The following is a 20,747-nucleotide window of genomic DNA, read 5'->3' as shown; positions in this document are numbered from 1 at the left end:
TAATGACTTTGTATACTGCAGGGTAGCTTGTGAATTTATTGTGTAACTAAAGTCTGATTTAAGAGTTGATTATATTTCACATCATTAATCCAAATGTGGAAAGTAAATAAATGTATTAAATACTTGTAGTGGAGTAAAAGTACACCTTTTATCTCTTAATTGTAGTGGAGTAGAATTACAAAGTAGCATAAAATAGAAATACTCAAGTAAAGTACAAGCATCTAAAAATGTTACTTAGGTACAGTATTTGAGTAAATGTACCTTACTTCCCACCTCTGAAATCAGATATGACTCCCTCAAGTCATGTCATTTATTAGTATTTAATCCTTCAACTTGGCCTCAGATCATTTCAAGAATATTTGGAACTTTCAATCATCTTACCATTTCTGTAGATTCATACTCAGCAGTTCTTTTATTTTCCAAAAAATATGTATTTTGTTTTATATTTTGATATTTTGAAGCCCCAAGCATTTGCCCGCCCAGTCACTCCGAGGGGCATCCAGGTCTATTGATTAAATATGATAATATTTAGACAGTATGACAGACACAAAAATCTATATTCTGTATTGTTTAATAGAACACAACCATTAAACAGTAACTAACATGTAAAGCACAAGTGAGTCATAATTGTATAATTCTTCGAATTTAAAGAAATCTCAAATAGTAACAACTCATATATAATCATGGTTAGGTGAAACACAATTAACAGAATTGATATTGGCATACATTTTTCAAACAGACATTAATCTTGTCTGCCATAATAAAACAACTTCATGAAGCCTCGGCTCACTGACTGGAATGCATCGGCCAAACACTGAAAGACTTCCAAAGGAAAGGTAAAGGAATTTCAAATTCCATCTTTTTATTGCTCACTCTGATGTATGGTGCTGTGCTCTGGGATGTGATTCTCATAAGATCTACACTTTCATTAAACCCTCTATAGAGATGTGACTGCAAAATACTGATAAACTCCTTGGTATCCTTATCTACACGCTCCATACTAAGAGCATTATAAGCCTTTTGAATCTGCATTTTGGCATGTTCCTTATACTGAGCCACATATCTATTTGCCTCCTCGGTATGTTGATTTGAGGAATGCAGAACCTCTGCATAGATGGAATCAACCTGAGAAGCGATATTGACATTTTCATTTTTGAGGTATTTGATCAAACTCTTTGCTTTTTCAGCAATCACATGAAGCAGGTCATCAACTGTTTTGTGGAGCAAATCAAACCCTCTGTGCACAGAATGTCTTAGCTGAACATACACAGATCTAGTAGAAGACATCAGGTTATCCATGGTCTCCTTTCCATTGACAACAACATCAGTTCCAGGCAAGGTACATTTGATTTCCCTGATGTATCGAATAATCTTCTCAACTAGGCTGGCAAACCTTAGCAGTGCCCTGTCAGTGGCTCTTGATACAGACGAACAAGCTTGCTGAACCATCTCCAGGCTTGAGAGCTCTTCTTGAGATCTGGGTAATGTAAACTTTATGTTACTTAAGGACTGTGTGACTGTATCTAACAAGACATGGATATGGTCTTCACCATATTTCAACAGTTGTCTAGCCTCAAGAGACAACCTGTCTACAACATCCTGCACACTCAGGGAATTCAAGCTTTCAGAAGCCTTCCTGTACATGCCTTCTAATTGATCAGCCAGGTGTTTGGTTGAATTATGCAATGTATTAAAAGATAGAGGCATCTCATGATATGCTCTCTCTATGACGTTAGAAACTGTGTTTTTCAGCTTCATTCCACCTCGGTTTACATCAAAGCCAAAGTGGTAAGTGTGGTACTTGTTAAAGAACTTGAGGACAGCGTCTGTCATAGCAGGGATCCTGTCCTTGGTGCCCTCAATCACATTAAGGAAGAAGTCGAAATTCCATGACATCTGTAAGATCATCTTCTTAGAGTTTTTCAGTGTAGCTTTGACAGAGAAAACATCAATATCCCTTTCAGGAGAGGACTAAAGTTGAGGAAAGAATTTGTGAATAATAATTGTTAAAAGGTCACGTTGCACTATAATGCATTATTCCATCGGTAGTTCTACTTGTATTTTGCTGTTGACAATTTACAAATAAAGCAGCTTAAGATGTCTTACCATGTAGCGACTAAAAAGTTTTCCATTCAACTGTGACGGAGACCTCCGCTGAAACTGCCATCCAAGGAAACCAGATGATGGACAAGACATAGAAGCAGTTATGCCATCTTTGCGGGAAGCGAAGCGGAAGCTCGTATCAAAAAATGTTCGGCTTGACACATCAACATTAAGAGTATGAAGAGACTCCCTTTAAAACAAAGTAACAGTGGTTGGTGAAGTTATATTTCTATTCCAGGAGCAATAACTTTTTGAGATTTAAATTTGCAGAAAATCTTCCTTGGGGTAAAAATATCTTACATTGAATCAGCCAGAGGGGTTTGGCGCTTCATCCTGACAAACAGAAATCAAAATACTATAATTTTCGCAGGGGAAATTGGGTTTCGTGACAGCTGTTTGATTTAACAATAAAACTAAAATGTAAGATAAATGAAATAAAATATTTATTAAAAAAAAGTAAGAATAAAAAGATAAAATAAACTAAGATATAAAAACATACGAAATGTAGTAAATGTCCAATAAATTATCAAATAACAAATACAAATATAACACTGTGCACAATTATTAGGCAAGTTGTATTTTTGAAGATTCATTTTATTATTGAACAACTACAGTTCTAAATGTTAATGAACCTCGAACCTGAATATATAAGAAAGCACACTTATGTAAATATATTTAAATCCGTGTATCTACCGTCCAATTGTTTTTCTTTATTAAACACATAAACGGAAGAGCGTTTGAGAGACCTTTTGCTTTTTACCTTACTAAATGGTCTAATGGTCATTGGAGCGAGGGGCGGGGCGAAACTCAAGGAAGTGATTTCAAAACAAAAGCGGTGATAATATTATAAACAAAGGGAAACAAGGTGAATTTAGCGATCACAACGAAAACGGCCAAGACACATATTGAGCTCAGAAAATGAATGTTATTATGGGCTTATGCGGTCAACTCCGCCGCCTCTCGTCTTTGTTTTTTCAAATCAGCTGCTCTTCATTCCAGCTATATTTGACGAGTGATACAAATATGTTTTACGACAAGTTCTTAAGAAAACTGACTCTGTTGGACTCGGTACTAGTTTGACTTCTACCAGAAATAAAATGAAGTACTTTTACTGTGTACTTTGTGAGTAATCCTCTGTCAGAGTCCCCTCCATAAGAGGCATCTCATATGCTCTCTCTATGACGTTAGAAACGGTGTTTTTCAGCTTCATTCCACCTTGGTTTACATCAAAGCCAAAGTGGCCTCTTCCCACATTAATTATTTCCCAAATAAAAATAAAAAAAATAAAAAAATAAAAAAAATTTTGTTTTAAAAAATATATATTTAAAATTGTTTTTATTTTTTATTTTAATTTTTAATGAACAAGGTAAATATTATATAATTGGTATCAGTAAAATGTATAATCTACAATAAAATCTCGTTTAAAATGGTGTTACGATGTCTAAAGTTACTGATAAGTCGTTTCCTGCCTGGCCTTGCCCGTGTATCATTACCCTCTCTCGTCTGGGCGCTAAGAGAAGAGCCCTCAACCAGTGCAGCAGCAGCCACTAGCAGCTGACTGTTGCTATCTGTAAGCTATGGCTCCGAAACATAATTTCAGCCAATCAGCGTCGTCAAATCTGATGATCAACGGGCGCCAATGTCAGCGCCCGGTGCAGGGTTATGGCTAGAAAGGATCCGTCTTGTGTAAAACTCTCGCGAGACTTTGCGAGTCACGTGGCTGAATGTTTACGTTTGACAGGCAGCCTTTCAGTTACGATCGTTAACATCAGTGGGCCACAGTAAATGATGGTGAGAAGCTAAACTATCTATTAATTATGTCAATTACAGGGAGTGTGATTCTAACTGTGAATGTGACTAGCTGGCTGCAAAGAGGTAAACACTGTCTTTTGTTTCCCATGCTTGCTCTTCAAACAGCCGGGGACAGATACTATGTGCCCGTGCTAAATAAACACACACACACACACACACACACACACACACACACACACACACACACACACACACACACACACACACACACACACACACACACACACACACACACACACACACACACACACACACACACACACACACACACACACACACACACACACACACACACACACACACACACACACACACACACACACACACACACACACACACACACACACACACACACACACAATTGTAGTTTTGACAGCATCCATCAAACTATATGTTTTGCCTTAATGGTCTGTTTTCTAATATTTCTGTGTTTCTGAACCACGTCTGTGTCTGCATATAATGTTCGTATTTAGTCTCCTCAGGGTTCCCACGGGGTCTTAAAAAGTCTTACATTTGATAATCTGAATGTAAGGCCTTAAAAAGGTCTTAAATATGATTTAGAAGGTCTTAAAAATGATCGGATTTGAAAGGTACTTCTGTGTTGCGATAGAGTCTAAATGTGTTTTGGGGGAAATGTCCGGGCTGCAAAGTAACCAGTACGGTAATAGCCTTTCAGTTCCCCCCAACTATTTGTATTGAATTATATCAACATGGAACCAGTAATCACTAACTTTGTTTCCCCCGGCCCCTTATTGGAGCTAGTAACCTAGGAACCAAGCTTCAGCTTGCGGCAGTCAGAAACTCATGTATCTTCGAATCTACTTACAAATTAATATGGGGAAGTGTCAGTTCAACCGTATTTGGTTGGAAAACATCTAATTTAGTGCTTGGTTGAAACCAGTGGAGGGGAACTTGTTTGAAGCCCGAGCGACCATTTGCAAAATAAATAAGCGTTTGTTTTGCTAGTGCAGCGTTAGCTAGTGGAGCGTTAGCTAGTGCAGCAGCTCCCGCAACAACACCGGGGGACCTCCGGGCGACGTTTGGGTCTACGTCTACCATAAAAGCGGAGGTGCTGTAGACGCTAAATACCGTAGCTAAACACCAATCATACAACAGCAACGATGAAATAGTGTAGCCAATTTAATTTAAGGGGTAATTTCTCAAAATGTTCCCCGTGTGGTTTATTCACCATTACAATAGCCCCACCTAAAATAATTTCCACCAGCCGCCACTGCATAGTACATAATGCATGTTTTTCTGCTATCTTTGATGAATGATACAAATATAATTTTACCATTAGTTCTTAATGAAATTGATACTGTTTGACTTTGTATTAGTTAGCCTACTACTTACAATACATTGAAGTACTTTTACTGTGTATTTTTTGAGAAATACTCTGTCAAAGTCCCCTGCTGAGAACAAAATCAAGCCACTTCTGCTAAGTTTGATGAGGGAATTCTTTTTTGTTGCCATTAGTTCTTCGTGAGATTGATCCTGTTGGACTCAGTACTAGTGAAACTACCCCCACAATTACTATGAAGTACTTACTGTGTACTTTTCCAGTACTCCTCTGTCAATGTCCCCTCCTGAGAACAAGAATGCATGTTTCTCTGCTATTTTGAATAAGCGTTAAAAAACCCTTTCTTCATGAGACTGAAATTGTTGGACAGAGTATTTTAAGAGGATATGGTAGACATGATATCAGCAATACTTCCAGTCAGTACTCCGGCGGCAGCATTTTTACCCCTTGGAAAGTCTATAGACTGGCCTGGATATCTGGTCTATCCTTCAGCACACTGACACACTCTGTCACTCTTGTTGGCCTCTTATGATGCTGCTGTCTTTTAATATATGATTATTTCTCTGCTCCTAGTTAATTCCTCTCAGATTCTTCCATCAGTCCCAGTCATTGCATGTCAGTCAATAGAGCTTCGAAAAATGTGTCCAATTCAACAAAATGTTTTTTTGTGAGTGAAGGCCAGAGCTAAATTATAGATTGTTTGATTGTGTAATTACAAGGTGAGAGAAAAATAAATCCACATCCTCCTATGAAACTTATTTTATTTCCTTTTCCATTTTATACTTATACTTACTTGCCTTAGAACATTTGCATGTTGAACTACATGATATCTTCCCCAGCCTCAAGGAAATACAATAAAATAAATGGATTCATAATTTAAAAAAATTGATACAAATGTATAAATTAATAATGTTGTGTGCAAACATTTCAAATTTAAATATAAAATGAAAAATAAGTTTACTTTTGAAATGATTTCTCACAAAAACCTTTCTAAATGATAGTAAACTATTAAAAAAGGTTTGGTCAATATGCGTTTTTCTGCCTAAAATAGTTGAACGTAAACTATATCAAACACCACATGCATGGCAGTTAACCCATGTTGCTCTCTATTTAAATTGACTTTGGTTAGTTAATACAAATATTGATGGTTTGTTTCAATAGATACTGACATTTTAATAAATATTGCAAAAAAGGGCTCCAAAAAAGGCATATATATAACCTGGCCGGCTTAACCAGTGTGTAATTATTCAAGCACCACAAGATTCAGAGTTTATAAAGTACAATTCTGGGCCATTGATTGCGTAATTTCTCCAAACACATACAGTAAAAATGCCTATTTTGAAGCCTTCAAATGGTTCAGGAAAAGGACTTTACATTGTATTATACTTAAAGACAGGGCTATTCAGTTAAGAGAAGAGAAAAAGGAAAGCAAATTGTTATAATGGGTGATATAACATTAATGACATACATAATATGAGGTCCTTGGCACTGTGTGATCATGGGGCATCACCCTTACAGCATCGGGACAATATAATATGGAGTCAGACACTGGAAGTGTGCTGGAGGCTGATGCGTTGACTGGGACTGATGGAAGGATGAGGCTGATGAGACTGAAGAATCTGTGACGAACCAGCGGCTGAGAAATAATCATATATTAAAAGACAGCAGCATCATCAATAGGCCAACAAGAGTGACAGAGTGTGTCATTTTGCAGTCTACCATCCTCTTAAAATACTCTGTCCAACAATATCAGTCTCATGAAGAAAGGTTTTTTAATGCTTATTCAAAATAGCAGAGAAACATGCATTCTTGTTCTCAGGAGGGGACATTGACAGAGGATTGTTGGAAAAGTACACAGTAAGTACTTCATAGTACTTGTGGGAGTAGTTTCACTCGTACTGAGTCCAACAGGATCAAACTCACGAAGAACTAATGGCAACAAAAAAGAATTCCTTCATCAAACTTAGCAGAAGTGCAGAATCGCTGTATAGTTTAAATATCCTAACAATGCTGTCCATTTTAGACATGGGCTTATTATATTTACAGCCACTGTTCGAAATGGGGGGGAACCAGGGGGAGCTTGGCTCCCCCGAAGAGGGAGGGAGCTCCCCTGACGGCTGACTTTGAGATAAATAGGGGGAGCCCAAAACAATCGTGCATATTTGTGTCACACAGATTAGAAATGTTGAGTTTCTGTAAATAACAGTTCTTGAAATAAATAATAGTTATTGTTCATTACAGTTTCTGAATATTTGTTTTATATTTGTGAATATGTCTGGGTGTTGCCATCTGTACGTGGCGGCGCTGCATTCTTTACGCTATTTACGTTGCTATGGTTACGGTGGTGATGCCGGCGCGGTATTTGAAATGTTCATATTGATATTTTTTAAAATGACAACGTGAACGGAAAACAACTTTTAGTTGGCCGGCTGTAAGCGGCGTTAGGGTCGAGCTTGACAGCTCCACACCGAGGGAGAGGCCTGCCGATGCGGAGCCTGAAGAGGCTTCAACAACGGCCACAGCCGCCGGCGTAGTGACACCGTCTGTAGTAGTAGCAGAGTGATTTTATAGCAATTGATCGAATCCGCGCTGCTGCGAGTTGAGTAAAGTTAGAACGATATTGGCAGATTCGGATTTCACGGATCAATCAACTGATGAACAAAACGTTATTCAGACACAAATTACGTCTTCTAAGTACAGTGGTGACTGGTCACAGCCCCACCTAGTGTCAGCAGAAAGTATTAAAAATAATGATTACAAAAAAATGCAAAAAAATAAAAATAAATAAATTTTAAGATCATGTTTAATCATCTGATTCGTCTGTACATTGCTGTTTTAGTCTGTGTTCTTCTAATTAGTGTCTACAGCAGGGCTATTCAATTGGCGGCCCGCGGGCCAAATCCGGCCCGCGGGTGATATTTACTGGCCCTTTGAGTATAATGTTAAAAAGTAAAACAAAATAAATTAAAGTTTAATTAAAAACAACATTTCATTTAAAATTATTTTTTTTGGGCCAGAGTGCCTTTATTCCTGAGAGGGTGTTACATTGAGAAATAGAGGGGAAGACATTGCCTGAAAACTTTGGCGGGCTCGGGTTTCGAACCCACCTACTAGCAACTCCTGTCATTTATTGCGTCTCTGCGCGCGTCCTCGCGGCTCGCGCTGCCCTTCACTACAAGCTCGCGTACCTTCGACGGTTTCGCGCCAATGGAACGATTAATCAAACCTGGTCAGCATAGTTGGATATCAAAATGTCTCTTTCTACGTTAAAAAACGAAAGGTTGACACCGAAAACCGGCAATTCAACAGCGAGTGGAAAGAGAAGTACTTGTGTGTAAATGTCAGTGGGAGGCCCGTGTGTTTAATCAGCAATGAGTGTTTATCGGTGTGTAAAGAGTACAACTTGAGAAGGCATTTTAAGACAGCTCACGCCAACTTTTGACGCCACTTTTCCAGCGGGCTCTGATGCTCGCCACCAGAAGATTTTGGGGCTAACTTCGTGCTATGACCAAAGATGTAGCTCCCTGTTTCGGGCTTGCACTGACCAAGAGAGAGCTACCGCAGCGTCCCTACGAGTGGCCTGGATATTAGGCAAAAAGAAAAGGCCTTTTACGGACGCAGAGACAGTCAAAGAGTGTATGCTTGCATCAATTGAGGAAGTGGTTGCAGATGAGAAAATCAGAAAAAGCGTTATTGACTCAATTAAGAACAATCCGATTTCTGACACGTCAAAATCAAGGAGAGTGGAGACCCTTGCATCGGACGTTTTTGAGATTCTCTTGGACAAACTGAGAAAGGCGGAGGTTATGTCGCTAGCTATTGATGAATCCACTGACAGCAGCGATGTTGCACAGCTGTGCCTCTATGTTATATTTTTTGATGGTGAGTTCTTTCGGGAGGATCTACTTGGATTAATTCCTTTGGATGGACACACGACCGGTGAGGTGATGTTACACAAAGTGGTTTCGTTTTTCAAGGAGCACAAGTTGGGATTGGATCGTATTAACATGCTTGTAACGGATGGGGCCCCTGCGATGTCGGGCCGAACACAGGGACTGTCCGCTAGGCTGGCAGATGTGGCTCCACAGCTGAGATCGCTTCATTGCCTCATCCACCAAAGCCTCCTGTGCGCAAAACTGAGTGGTGAGTTAAAAAACACAATGGACTCTGTCATGACGATTATTAACTTTATTCGTTGTAACTCCAGTTTACAGCACCGCCTTTTCCGCCAGATGTTGTCAGACATGTCAGCTCGATATAATGATTTGTTCATGCACAGTGACATTAGATGGCTAAGCAAAGGAAACGTCTTGAAACGATTTTGTGAACTTAAGGAGGAGATCATGGTGTTTCTCCGCAATTCAAAACATAAAAAAGCCAACGCCTTTCTGTGTCTGATAGAGAATTATGAGTTTTACGCTGCTGTTTGCTTTTTGAGCGACATTTTCCAACATCTGAACCAACTCAATTCGGAGCTGCAGGGCAGAGATAAAATGGTTACACAACTTGTGGAGAGACTCCATGCGTTTCAAAAAAAACTCACACTTTTTTTTGCGGATTTATGTCCAGACAAAATGCTCAATTTTCCAACCATGCGCACTGCAGGTTTACAAATCACCAAGGTGATGACTGGATTTATGGACGCATTGAAAACCAACTTTGCCGCGAGGTTTGACCATTTTAGTCTCCCGACTGAAGTGATGAGATTTGTGAAGGACACTTTCTCTGTGAATGTAGAGGGGGAGTTTGCACTGAAAGCAAAGGAGCTGATTGTGACATTAAATGAGGCGTCTTTACAACTCGAACTCATTGACATTCAGTCATCAGATGACCTGCGACAGTCATTTCAGCTGGCAGGTTCTGAAAAGTTCTGGACTCATGAAGTCAGCCACGAGAAATTCCCTCATTCAAGGGGTCTTGCACTTTTTGTCCTCACAATGTTTGGCTCGACTTACACGTGCGAATCGGCATTCTCACACATGAATGCCATAAAAACTAATAATCGAGCATCCCTCACTGACCAGCATCTGCATCACTGTATGCGTATTGCCATGACAACGTATACTCCCGACTTCCCTGCTCTTGCTAAATCGAAAAAATGCCATTTCTCTCATTAGATGGCACATATCTGCCAAGTTGGTTGCATACTGTATGTCAGTTATCACTATGTTAATCAAAAAAGGTTTGAGTTTTAAAAGGCTGTGTGTTGTGGTTTGGTAATTAATACAAGTCTTTTGATAATTGTTTTTGCTTTTAATTAAGCAATTGATGTGGTATGGCTCAATTGTCTTTATTGTTATTATACCATAATATGCACTGTTGTTTGTGTATGGCCCTAAATTGCTATTTTGTTTGAATTATTCGATCATTTAATCTAAATCTAATGATGTTGATGGTTATATTAGCTTCACATGTACTGAGTTCTGAACTTGCCATTTATAAAGGCCTTGGGCCTATGTTTGATTTAATTAAACAAAATATATGCACTCCACTATGCTGTTGTAGTCATTTCATTTCATACCTTTATTTATGCAGGTGAATCCCATTGAGATCATTGATCTCTTTTTCAAGGGTGACCTGCTGTAGTATTTACTGTATCTGAAGCTCTTAATATGATTGCTCATATTTCAAGCCATTTTTTTCCCGGCCCCTTGCTTTGGATCATTTTCATCAACCGGCCCCCATTCCAAACTAATTGAATAGCCCTGGTCTACAGTGTGTGCCTATTGAGCTGTTTAGAGCCATGTGGGACAAAACCATATCATGCCCTCCCTCTCACTGTCTAAGTGAACGGTGACTGTAAAAACTACACCGCGCATGCTCAGAGTATTGTCCTATTTAATGTGTGTGGCAAAAAAATAATGACCATAGGGGCAGAGTGCTGCCATCCCCACCATTCGTCATCTCACATAGTTCAGAGCTGATTGGCTGTAAGTACGTGTGCCGCGAAAAAGTGTGGTGTGTGAAGAGGAGGAGAGAGACGCGTCCCAAAAACAGGAAGTAAGCTGCGCATGGGTTCCCTCCACAAATAGCAATGAGATTCCTCCATGGGATTTTAGTAAATACCTCAAAATAAGATCTGTGGGAAACGTACCTGTTAGATAAATGCACGCTTTGTTCAGCCGGATAATATCCACATGTCTACCCTACTTTTATAATTTTCTAATCATAAATCTATCGATTAGATTTATGATAGACTTTTGAAACTACAAGAAGATAAGGAGGAAAATGAAAACCAGTAATAGAGATTTTTGTCCAGAAGGATAGCCAAATGGACTTCATCTCAATCTTCAAGTCAAGGTAAGACCGCAATTTTATTGAAAATGGGATCTTACTAAGAGAGAACAATTCAATATTTAAATGATAAAATTACATTTTTTGGGTATCCTTTTGTTGAACTGTCTGTTTAAAATTAATCGAAGCATCAGACAAAAAAAGCTTTTGAAAATAATATTATATTTTGATTTAGGTCAAAATATTATATCTGTAAACCTGAAGAGTCAGTGCCTCACCAGCCATGAACCTAACTGCAGAAGCTTATATATATATATAGTGCCCCACCACTTTTGTACATATACTGTAGAAACGCCACTGCCTTAGTACCGTGGTAAGGTTGACAACGAACTACAATCACATGTTGATAAAAAAAGCCAATATGCGCCGTCCTCCGACACATTAAATTGGTGTCTTTCTGCAGCCGGAGAAGAAACGAGTGCTCAGGGACCGTCTGCAAAGTGCAACACAAAAAAAAAGAGAATACAATAATATTCATGGTGTAGTGATCCAGGAGGTATAGAAAGTTATTGAAGATGATGCCATGTTTTTACATTATAAATATTCACCAAAATTATTCAAAACCATATTCTTCCAAACTCTCTGCTGTAGTCTGACCACCAGAAGACTATTGATGTGTGTAGTGAGTTTGGTATAAATATACTGTATAATAGTAACGTTATTGAAGATGATGCCATATTTATTGAAGATTTTACATTAGAAATATTCACCAAAATTATTCAAAAGCACATTCTTCCAAACTCTCTGCTGTAGTCTGACCAACAGGAGACTATTGATGTGTGTAGTGAGTTTGGTATTAATATACTGTATAATAGTGATTGAATATTATTGTATTCTCTTTTTTCGGAGTTGCACTTTGCAGACAGTCCCTGAGCACTAATTTCTTCTCCGGCTGCAGATAGAGACCAATGTAATGTGTCCAGTTTGGAGGACAGCACGTATTGGCTTTTTTTGAAACAAATATAGTTCGTTGTCAATCTTACCACGATACTTACGTCATTTGTGTCTTAATAACGTTTTGTTCATGAGTTATTGATCCGTGAAATCTGAATCTGCCAATATCGTTCCAACTTTACTCTGCTGCTACGCCAGTCAGAGCGTGCATTTGATATATTTAGTAGCAGGATGAGCACTGAATAATAGGGCTCTTCCAAAAGCAAATGGGTAATTCGAACACTGTTTTCAGCCCTTAATAACATCAATTTTCTGGGCTCAATATGTGTCTTGGCCGTTTTCGTTGTGATCGCTAAATTCCCCTTGTTTATAATAATCACCGTTCCTTCAGTAGGATACTGCAGTGATTCAGTGTGATTTTAGCAAACGAGTGCTTTTGTTTTGAAATCACTTCCGTGAGTTTCGCCCCGCCCCTCGCTCCAATGAGCATTTGACCATTTAGTAAGCTGAAAAGCAAAAGCAAAAATGCCTCTCAGATGTTCTATATCGTATAAGGCTTCGGCCTCTAAGGCTATCGCTATTGGGTAATCCCTCCTGCACGTGTGCAGCACTGACAGACTTAATCCACGCCCACCTATGACGTGGGCCCAACCTCCGGGCTTACTTCCGTATAAGTAGGAAGTAGGCCCTACCATCTACTCCCACTTTTCTTCAGCACTCCGTTGCAGAAGCACTGTCAGGCACAAAGCTCTTTTCAGAGCTGTTTACTGAAAAGCAAACATTCCTGGTTCCCCTGGGCCCATCCTCCGGACAGGGGAAACAGGGCGTGGGCCCGGTGTCAACCCGACATATGAGTTACGACCGGAGCTCACGGTGTGAGTCCTGCCGGGTATTAGAGCACGCAAACGCGGCTCTCACTCCCCAGGTGTCGTGCACTCATTGTGTCCGTCTCCCTCTGGCCCACAGACAGTGGAGAGCGGACGCTCTCGCTGCTGCGGCCGAGGATGATTGGCTGGTCCAGGAGTCTTACTCTGTGGACCAAGCCCTTTATTTATTGGATCCGAGTGGCGGGCAGCAGTCAGGCGACTCCTTCCCCTCCATTCACGGTTCACCATGTGGCTCCCCCGCCGGAGGAGAGGGAGACAGGGCGGGGGAACCACATGGCCCGGTGTCAGCCCGGTAGCCAAGCCTAGGTTCGGCTGCCGGGCTGACGCCGGGTCACCGGGTCCCTCTATCCGCCATCACGGCTCTGCCGTCGATAGGCGGTATTCTCCAGGAACTCCCGGAGATCATCGGAAAGGCAGCCGCCTAAGGAGATCTCCCCGTTCCCCCGGTTCAGGAGAGCTCTCCTCCGGATGACATAAAAAAAAAAAGCTGCATAAGCGGCTCACGGCTCAAACCGGCTGTCTTTAAAACATGTCGGTTAATTAGACAGGCCGGGTTTGTTTCCTATGTCACATATGTGCCTTCTACACACACCTCCGCTCATTCCTCAAGCAGGTTTGAGCGTGAACCTCAATGTCCGGTTTATGAGTCTTCTCCTAAACGGCGACATGATGAGAGCCGCTGTGCAATACAGCGTGTGGAGGTGCATAAGCCAGCTGTTTGCTACCTGTCGGTTAGCAGACGGCGGGGCTCGCCGGTTGAGCCGGCTGTAACGTTTGGTTAGCGCGGCAGCAGAGCTCGCGGCACAAGCCAGCTGTAATTAACCAGTCGGTTATTAGACAACAGGGCTTGACGTTTAAACCTGATGCTCCTAACCTGTCGGTTATAGCAGCACGGTTTTTCCTCTGTCCCAGATGTGTCTATACTACACACGGTCGTAATGAGCCTCGGGCTGTTATTACGCACTGTGTGAATAGTACTGCATACACCTCCGCTCATTCCTCAGCAGGTTTGAGCGTGAACGTGCCTCAATGTCCAGTTTACGAGCCTTCTCCTAAACAGAGACAGGATGAAAGCCGGTGTGAGAGGCAGTGTGTGTAGGCCCCCTCGCACCCTTTTCGGTCCGGGCCCCTCTTGGGCTGCTTCACGGGCAACGGTGGCGAGGGCTCTGGCGTGGCTCGTCACCATGACAACCACAGCACATCCAAAACATGTCGTGCGCTCTCAGAGTATTACTCAGAGTGGCGACGCGTGTGTTCGATGGACAGATGGATAATAATAAGCAGCAAGGCCCATCGGGTAAGCCGGCTGCACCTAACCTGTCGGTTATAGGCAGCATGGCTCGCTGCATAACCGGCTGTCTTTAAAACCTATTGGTTTTTAGGCAGCTCTGATTTTTTTCCTCTGTCCCAAACCTACCTCCTACACACGGTCGTAATGAGCCACGAGTGCCATTATTACAGTGTGGACGGCACTGCACATACCTCCGCTCATCCCTCAGGGTTGTTGAGCGTGAACGCACCCTAAATGTCCGGTTTACGAGCCTTCTCCTAAACGCGACATAAGGAGAGCCTGTGTGAAATGCAACGTCTGGAGGGCTCTGGCGTGACTCGTCACCATGACAACCGCATCCAGAGTAGGTTCGCGCCTTGAGTGACGTGTGTTAGATGGACAGAGGGAAGTTCATATGCAGCAAGGCTCCCCGGTTAAGCCGGCTGCCAATAACCTATTGGTTACTTGGCAGCATGGCTCGCTGCCTAAGCCGGCTGTTTTTTATTTAACTTATCGGTTAATAAAACAGCAGGGCTTGCTATTCAAATCCGTCTACCTTAAACTTTTTGGGTTTAGGCAGCATGGATTTTTCCTCTGTCTCAGACACCTCCTACCCACGGTCGTAATAAGCCCACGGAGGCCCATTGTTATGCATCGTGTGGACAGCACTGCACACACCTCCGCTCATCCCTTAGTGGTGTTGAGCGTGAAGACGCGGTTTACAAGTATTCTCCTAAACGACAACATAACGAGAGCCTGTGTGAAATGCAGCGTGTGGAGGGCTCTGGCGTGGTTTGTCACCAACCACAGCACATCCAGAGAAAGTAAACCCGGCACTATCAGAGTACTGTATGGTACTCAGGGTGGCGGCGCGTGTGTCTGATGGACAGATGGATGAGCAGGCGGATGGGCAGAGGGTAGTCTCTGCAGTTCGCCTCTTCCCCCCGCAGTTCTACGGGATACAGGGAATCCATTCATCCCAGGAACAGTGTCTCGCGCTCCGTGCAGAGCGGCAAGAACTCGGGTTAAAGAAAGCCTTTTTCCAGGGTTCCTCAAGGGGAAGAAAATCGGGGTTTTTACTCCCGCTATTTTCTGGTCCCGAAGGAGACGGGCGGGGGGAATGAGACCCATCCTCGATCTGTCAGTGTCCAACAAGGGAATGGCCTTTTCCCATGCTGACGATCAAACAGGTGCTGGAGTGTGTTCACCAGGGAGGTTCACATCCATAGTCCTGAAGGATGCTTACCTTCACGTAACCATCATCCCGAAACACAGCAAATTCCTGCGCTTCTCATTCCTGGCTCCACGCACTTTTTTCAAAGTGGGTGGAGACGGTTGGAGCAGCTACTCAGAATGGGGATGAGAGTGTTATTTTACCTGGACGACCGGCTGTGGCTGGCTCGCTCCAGGGAGGAAGCGGTTTTTCAGACGAAACAGCTCGTATCTCATCTGTCAAACCTGGGTTTTTCATTATCAACTGGAAGAAGAGCTGTCCTCTTCCCTCCCAGACATTTAACTGGGAGTGGAATTGAACTCAGCCCGCATGAGAGCGCGACTCTCACAGCAGAGAATGGAGAAAGTGACAGCTCTCCTCCGGTGCAGCTGTTAACCTGTCAGTTAGCAGGCAGCACGGTTTTTCCTCTGTCCCAGATGTGCCTACAGATGTAGCAATTCATTTCAGACAGTTTGAAACGCGAGGGCCGTGATTGGTACGTGATCTGCCCTCGCTCAAGGGAAAACCTCCAGCTTGACTTGAGACCGCCCCCGTGATAGATAAATGTAATTATAATGAAGCCAGCTGCAATGGATCATTGATCCACCAGGGGGTGCAGTGGGGTTCCACACTGGAGCTCATGTGAAATAAAGTCAGATACAGTACGCTGGATGTACAGCGGAACTTTGTTAAGATCCATATGTCACGGATATCATACTCTGTGCTAAATAAGATACATGTAATCATTTAAAAAACATCACCATGTTGTTATTTAACAAAATAATTTTGTTATTCGAAAAAACGAACGGGAGGAAATGCAGCCCGGCTCTCGATTTTTAATCCTAATTTAATCATCGTCTTCACCACGATCATTTATGTTTATGTTCGCCGAATTGACATGAAATCACTGACACATATGAATATACTGTATTCAACTTCATTAAAACGTTATTAACATGCCTAAACTCAGTAATTCACCAAAAATATTTATATTTTAATGGAGCTTCGTCGGTCGATCAGGATCCCAAAGTGTAGCGGAGGGATCCTCATCTGCAAGACGGGTGTTATTTTCCCATAAGGAACAAGTCGCCGCAAATTATCCCGCTTATTACATGGCCACATTCTCAACAAAGTAACGACATGACTCCCAATGTTAATTTAAATGCTTTTATGGATTTAGAAAATGTTTTTATTGATTTAAAAGATAGTTGTATGTATTGAGTTAAATTGACATGCATCCGCTAAGAAAAATAGTCCGTTGTTACCGTTTTTTAAACAGTCTGAATGAAACGGCAGCTCTCAGCTGTGTATTTACACAACTAATGGCCCATCAACCACAGCTCTCTCCCCCCCTCCCCCCCTGATCTTTCTTCTCGAGCAGCTAAATTAACTGTAGGTTACTCTGAGTGACCATAGACTGTATGTGACAAGCTTACAGTTAGTGACGTAACAACACCATAAAAGCTGATGGGTTGAAAGCAATACGGGAGGTAAAAATAACTAGAATAATTGTGATTTATTTATTGTGGCTTTTATGTTTTTAGGTATAAAATGTTATGTAATTCAGGCTTATAGTTCATCCTTTCTCTAAAAGCCTTCAACAATGACAATATTCATAGTAATTTAATAAATCCTTCCAACACACATTGTAAAAAATAGCCTACTGTAAGTTAAGAAATCATTCCAATATGTACATCTTCTGATGTAACAACAATAACATTATAAATAGTAACATAGCTGAACATGGTATTGTACATTTAGCTTTGAGTGTTACTGACCTGAGATGTTTTTATTACATGAATTAAGGTGACTGAGGCTTTTTAACATACAGGGATGCAAACTCATCAGGTATGAAAAAGGTGACAAGGATCCGAGCCCCCGGCTCCCCCACCCCACGGAAAAACAGAGGATTTTAGCAGTCAGAACAACTAAAGCAGCAGTGTTAATAATAACAGAAACGCCAAAGAGTCACATCTAATAGAAATATATAAAAGCATTTATTTTAAATTGTGTAGCAGTCAGTTTATAATTTTGGCAGCACTGTTGAGAATTTTGAAAATGTATTTTCATGCCTCTGTGCAAGGCTTAAGTCTTTTTATCTTTATAGCCACATGGTGTAAAGTAACTAAGTTCATAAACTCAACAATTACTATACTTGGGCACAATTTTGAGATACTTGGACTTTATTTAAGTATTTCAATGTTTTGCTACTTTGTTCTTCTACTCCACTACAGTTCAGAGGTACATGGTGTACTTCTACTCCCCTACATGTATTTAATACCTTTAGTTACTTTACAGATGTGGATGAATGATGTGAAATATAATCAAGTGTTAAATCAGACTTTAGTTCCACCTGGAGTAAATCCACAAGCTACCCTGCAGTATACAAAGTAATTCAAACGAGCTGCACCTTTACCAATTTTGAGAACACTTTCATGATCAATCATTATAAAACATATCATATCTATTATTCTGAAATGGACCAATCTACACAATGACTACTTTTACTGTCGCTACTTTCACTATATTTTGATGATAATATTTTTCTACTTTTACTTGAGGAACATTTTGAATGCAGGACTTTTACTGTAACAGAGTATTCCTACACTCTGGTACTATTACTTTTACTCCAGTACAAGATCTGAGTACTTCTACTTTTACTCAAGTACAAGACCTGAGTACTTCTACTTTTACTCGAGTACAAGATCTGAGTAGGCTACTTCTACTTTTACTCTAGTACAAGATCTGAGTACTTCTACTTTTACTCAAGTACAAGACCTGAGTACTTCTACTTTTACTCTAGTACAAGACCTGAGTACTTCTACTTTTACTCTAGTACAAGATCTGAGTACTTCTACTTTTACTCAAGTACAAGACCTGAGTACTTCTACTTTTACTCTAGTACAAGACCTGAGTGCTTCTACTTTTACTCAAGTACAAGACCTGAGTACTTCTACTTTTACTCAAGTACAAGACCTGAGTACTTCTACTTTTACTCGAGTACAAGATCTGAGTAGGCTACTTCTACTTTTACTCTAGTACAAGATCTGAGTACTTCTACTTTTACTCAAGTACAAGACCTGAGTACTTCTACTTTTACTCTAGTACAAGACCTGAGTACTTCTACTTTTACTCTAGTACAAGATCTGAGTACTTCTACTTTTACTCAAGTACAAGACCTGAGTACTTCTACTTTTACTCTAGTACAAGATCTGTGTGCTTCTACTTTTAATCAGGTACAAGATCTGAGTACTTCTACTTTTACTCAAGTACAAGACCTGAGTACTTCTACTTTTACTCTAGTACAAGATCTGAGTACTTCTACTTTTACTCTAGTACAAGATCTGAGTACTTCTACTTTTACTCAAGTACAATATATATATACTTATACCACCTCTGTTTATAGCCTATGAAAAAAACTATTCGAAATAGAAGGCTAAAGCTAACGTTAGCAGATAGTGACAATGTATGCTAGCTAGCTAGCTCAACGATTCCTTAAATAATATTGCCACAGAAAAACTTTTCAGTTCACATCACGCTCTGCCGCTCCGACAGGGAGCTCTGCTCTGAACACCTGAACGGCCCGTTCTAACAGCTGTTCACCAGCGGTCCAGTCTGTGCCACAGTGACTCCGGACGCACAGTTAATATTAACGAACGCACCCGTAGGTAATGTAGCTGCTGAAGCTAGACCATCATCTCGGAGGAGCAGAGCCTTATTATACATCCATGAGCAGAGCCGACAGGCAGGAAGACTCAAGCACACAGCTCGTACTTCATTATAATATATATAAAAAAACACCATACGTGTCATGATGGCACATAACAGCTCACGGCCGCAGATTACTCCGGGTCCCAGATCCCCCCATACCCCAAAAATATTTTTATTGCAGATCTACATGAATCACACAAACGACCTATTTTGGATTCAAAACGGCGAATTTCGCCGAAAGGTGACAAGTTTGCATAGACAGAGCACAACTGAAACATAACATCTGAAACGATGTAACAACATAATAAACTTTTTGGGGATGCTTGGGATGTGAGGATTGAGGGAGGGACACGGCTTAGAACGGGCGTGTCGCCTGGCAGGACAGGAGAGTGTGTGCACCAGTCTGCCTTGATCTATGAATTCATGTCCGTGACACTCACTGCTGCCCACAGCTGTTTTATAGAAGGAAAACCTCCTTCACTTCATGAAAGTGTTTTAACCACACACACCTCTACACACACATGACGGGTGTTATTTTCCCCATAAGGAACAAGTCGCTGCAAATTATCCCGCTTATTACACGGCCACATTCTCAACAAAGTAACGACATGACTCCCAATATTAATTTAAATGCTTTTATGGATTTAGAAAATGTTTTTATTGATTTAAAAAATAGTTGTATGCATTGATTTAAAAAATAGTTGTATGTATTGATTTAAATTGACATGCATCTGCTAAGAAAAATATTCCGTTGTTACCGTTTTTTAAACAGCCTGAATGAAACGGTAGCTCTCAGCTGTGTATTTACACAACTAATGGCCCATCAACCACAGCTCTCTCCCCCCCTCCCCCCTTGATCTTTCTTCTCCAGCAGCTAAATTAACTGTAGGTTACTCTGAGTGAGAAGCTTACAGTTAGACACAACACTGTCATTGCAAGTGACCCTCAGTTAGTTGACTTTTATGTTCAACTGCTAAATTCGTTACTGATAAAAAAGGGCTTCTATACTGTACCTAATTACCTTAACACTAGAACCGCCAGAGGTTTTTGTATAGGCCTACCTAAAACCGTCAAATCCCGCTATTAGAATTCAATTTTTAACAACATAGGGTGCTACATAACACACTTTCAGGAAAAGTCACGGACTGGGAGACTTTAATATTTTTCTTGAAAAAAAGTTACATTGCACACACACATCACACAAATTGACCCGATTGGCGGTTCTAGTGTTAAATAAACTCACTAATTAATTAAACCAGTTCA

At 41.0% G+C, this 20,747-nt stretch overlaps 1 protein-coding gene across 4 annotated transcripts in view; it reads right to left on the bottom strand.

Annotated features, from left to right (window-relative positions):
- Positions 1-555: 555 nt before the first annotated feature.
- The window catches only part of apoba (apolipoprotein Ba), a 102,985-nt gene continuing 82,793 nt past the window's right edge, over positions 556-20,747 (bottom strand). For 2 of the 4 annotated variants that reach the window (XM_079692521.1, XM_079692523.1), the window contains 3 exons: positions 2,404-2,436; positions 2,107-2,293; positions 556-1,971 (listed from right to left, as the gene is read on the bottom strand). In XM_079692521.1, coding sequence (XP_079548647.1) covers positions 787-1,971; positions 2,107-2,293; positions 2,404-2,436 — 1,405 coding nt within the window. In that variant the 3' untranslated portion in view covers positions 556-786. Of the gene's footprint in view, positions 1,972-2,106; positions 2,294-2,403; positions 2,437-5,959; positions 6,852-20,747 lie in introns of those variants that run through there. The other 2 variants (XR_013810113.1, XM_079692522.1) reach the window with 2 other exon arrangements.

The sequence above is a fragment of the Notothenia rossii genome (genome assembly GCF_949606895.1).
Source record: "Notothenia rossii genome assembly, chromosome: 7".
Lineage (NCBI taxonomy): Eukaryota > Metazoa > Chordata > Actinopteri > Perciformes > Nototheniidae > Notothenia > Notothenia rossii.
The sequence above is the reverse complement of the archived record's forward strand: the minus strand, read 5'-3'. Positions and strand labels throughout refer to the sequence as shown.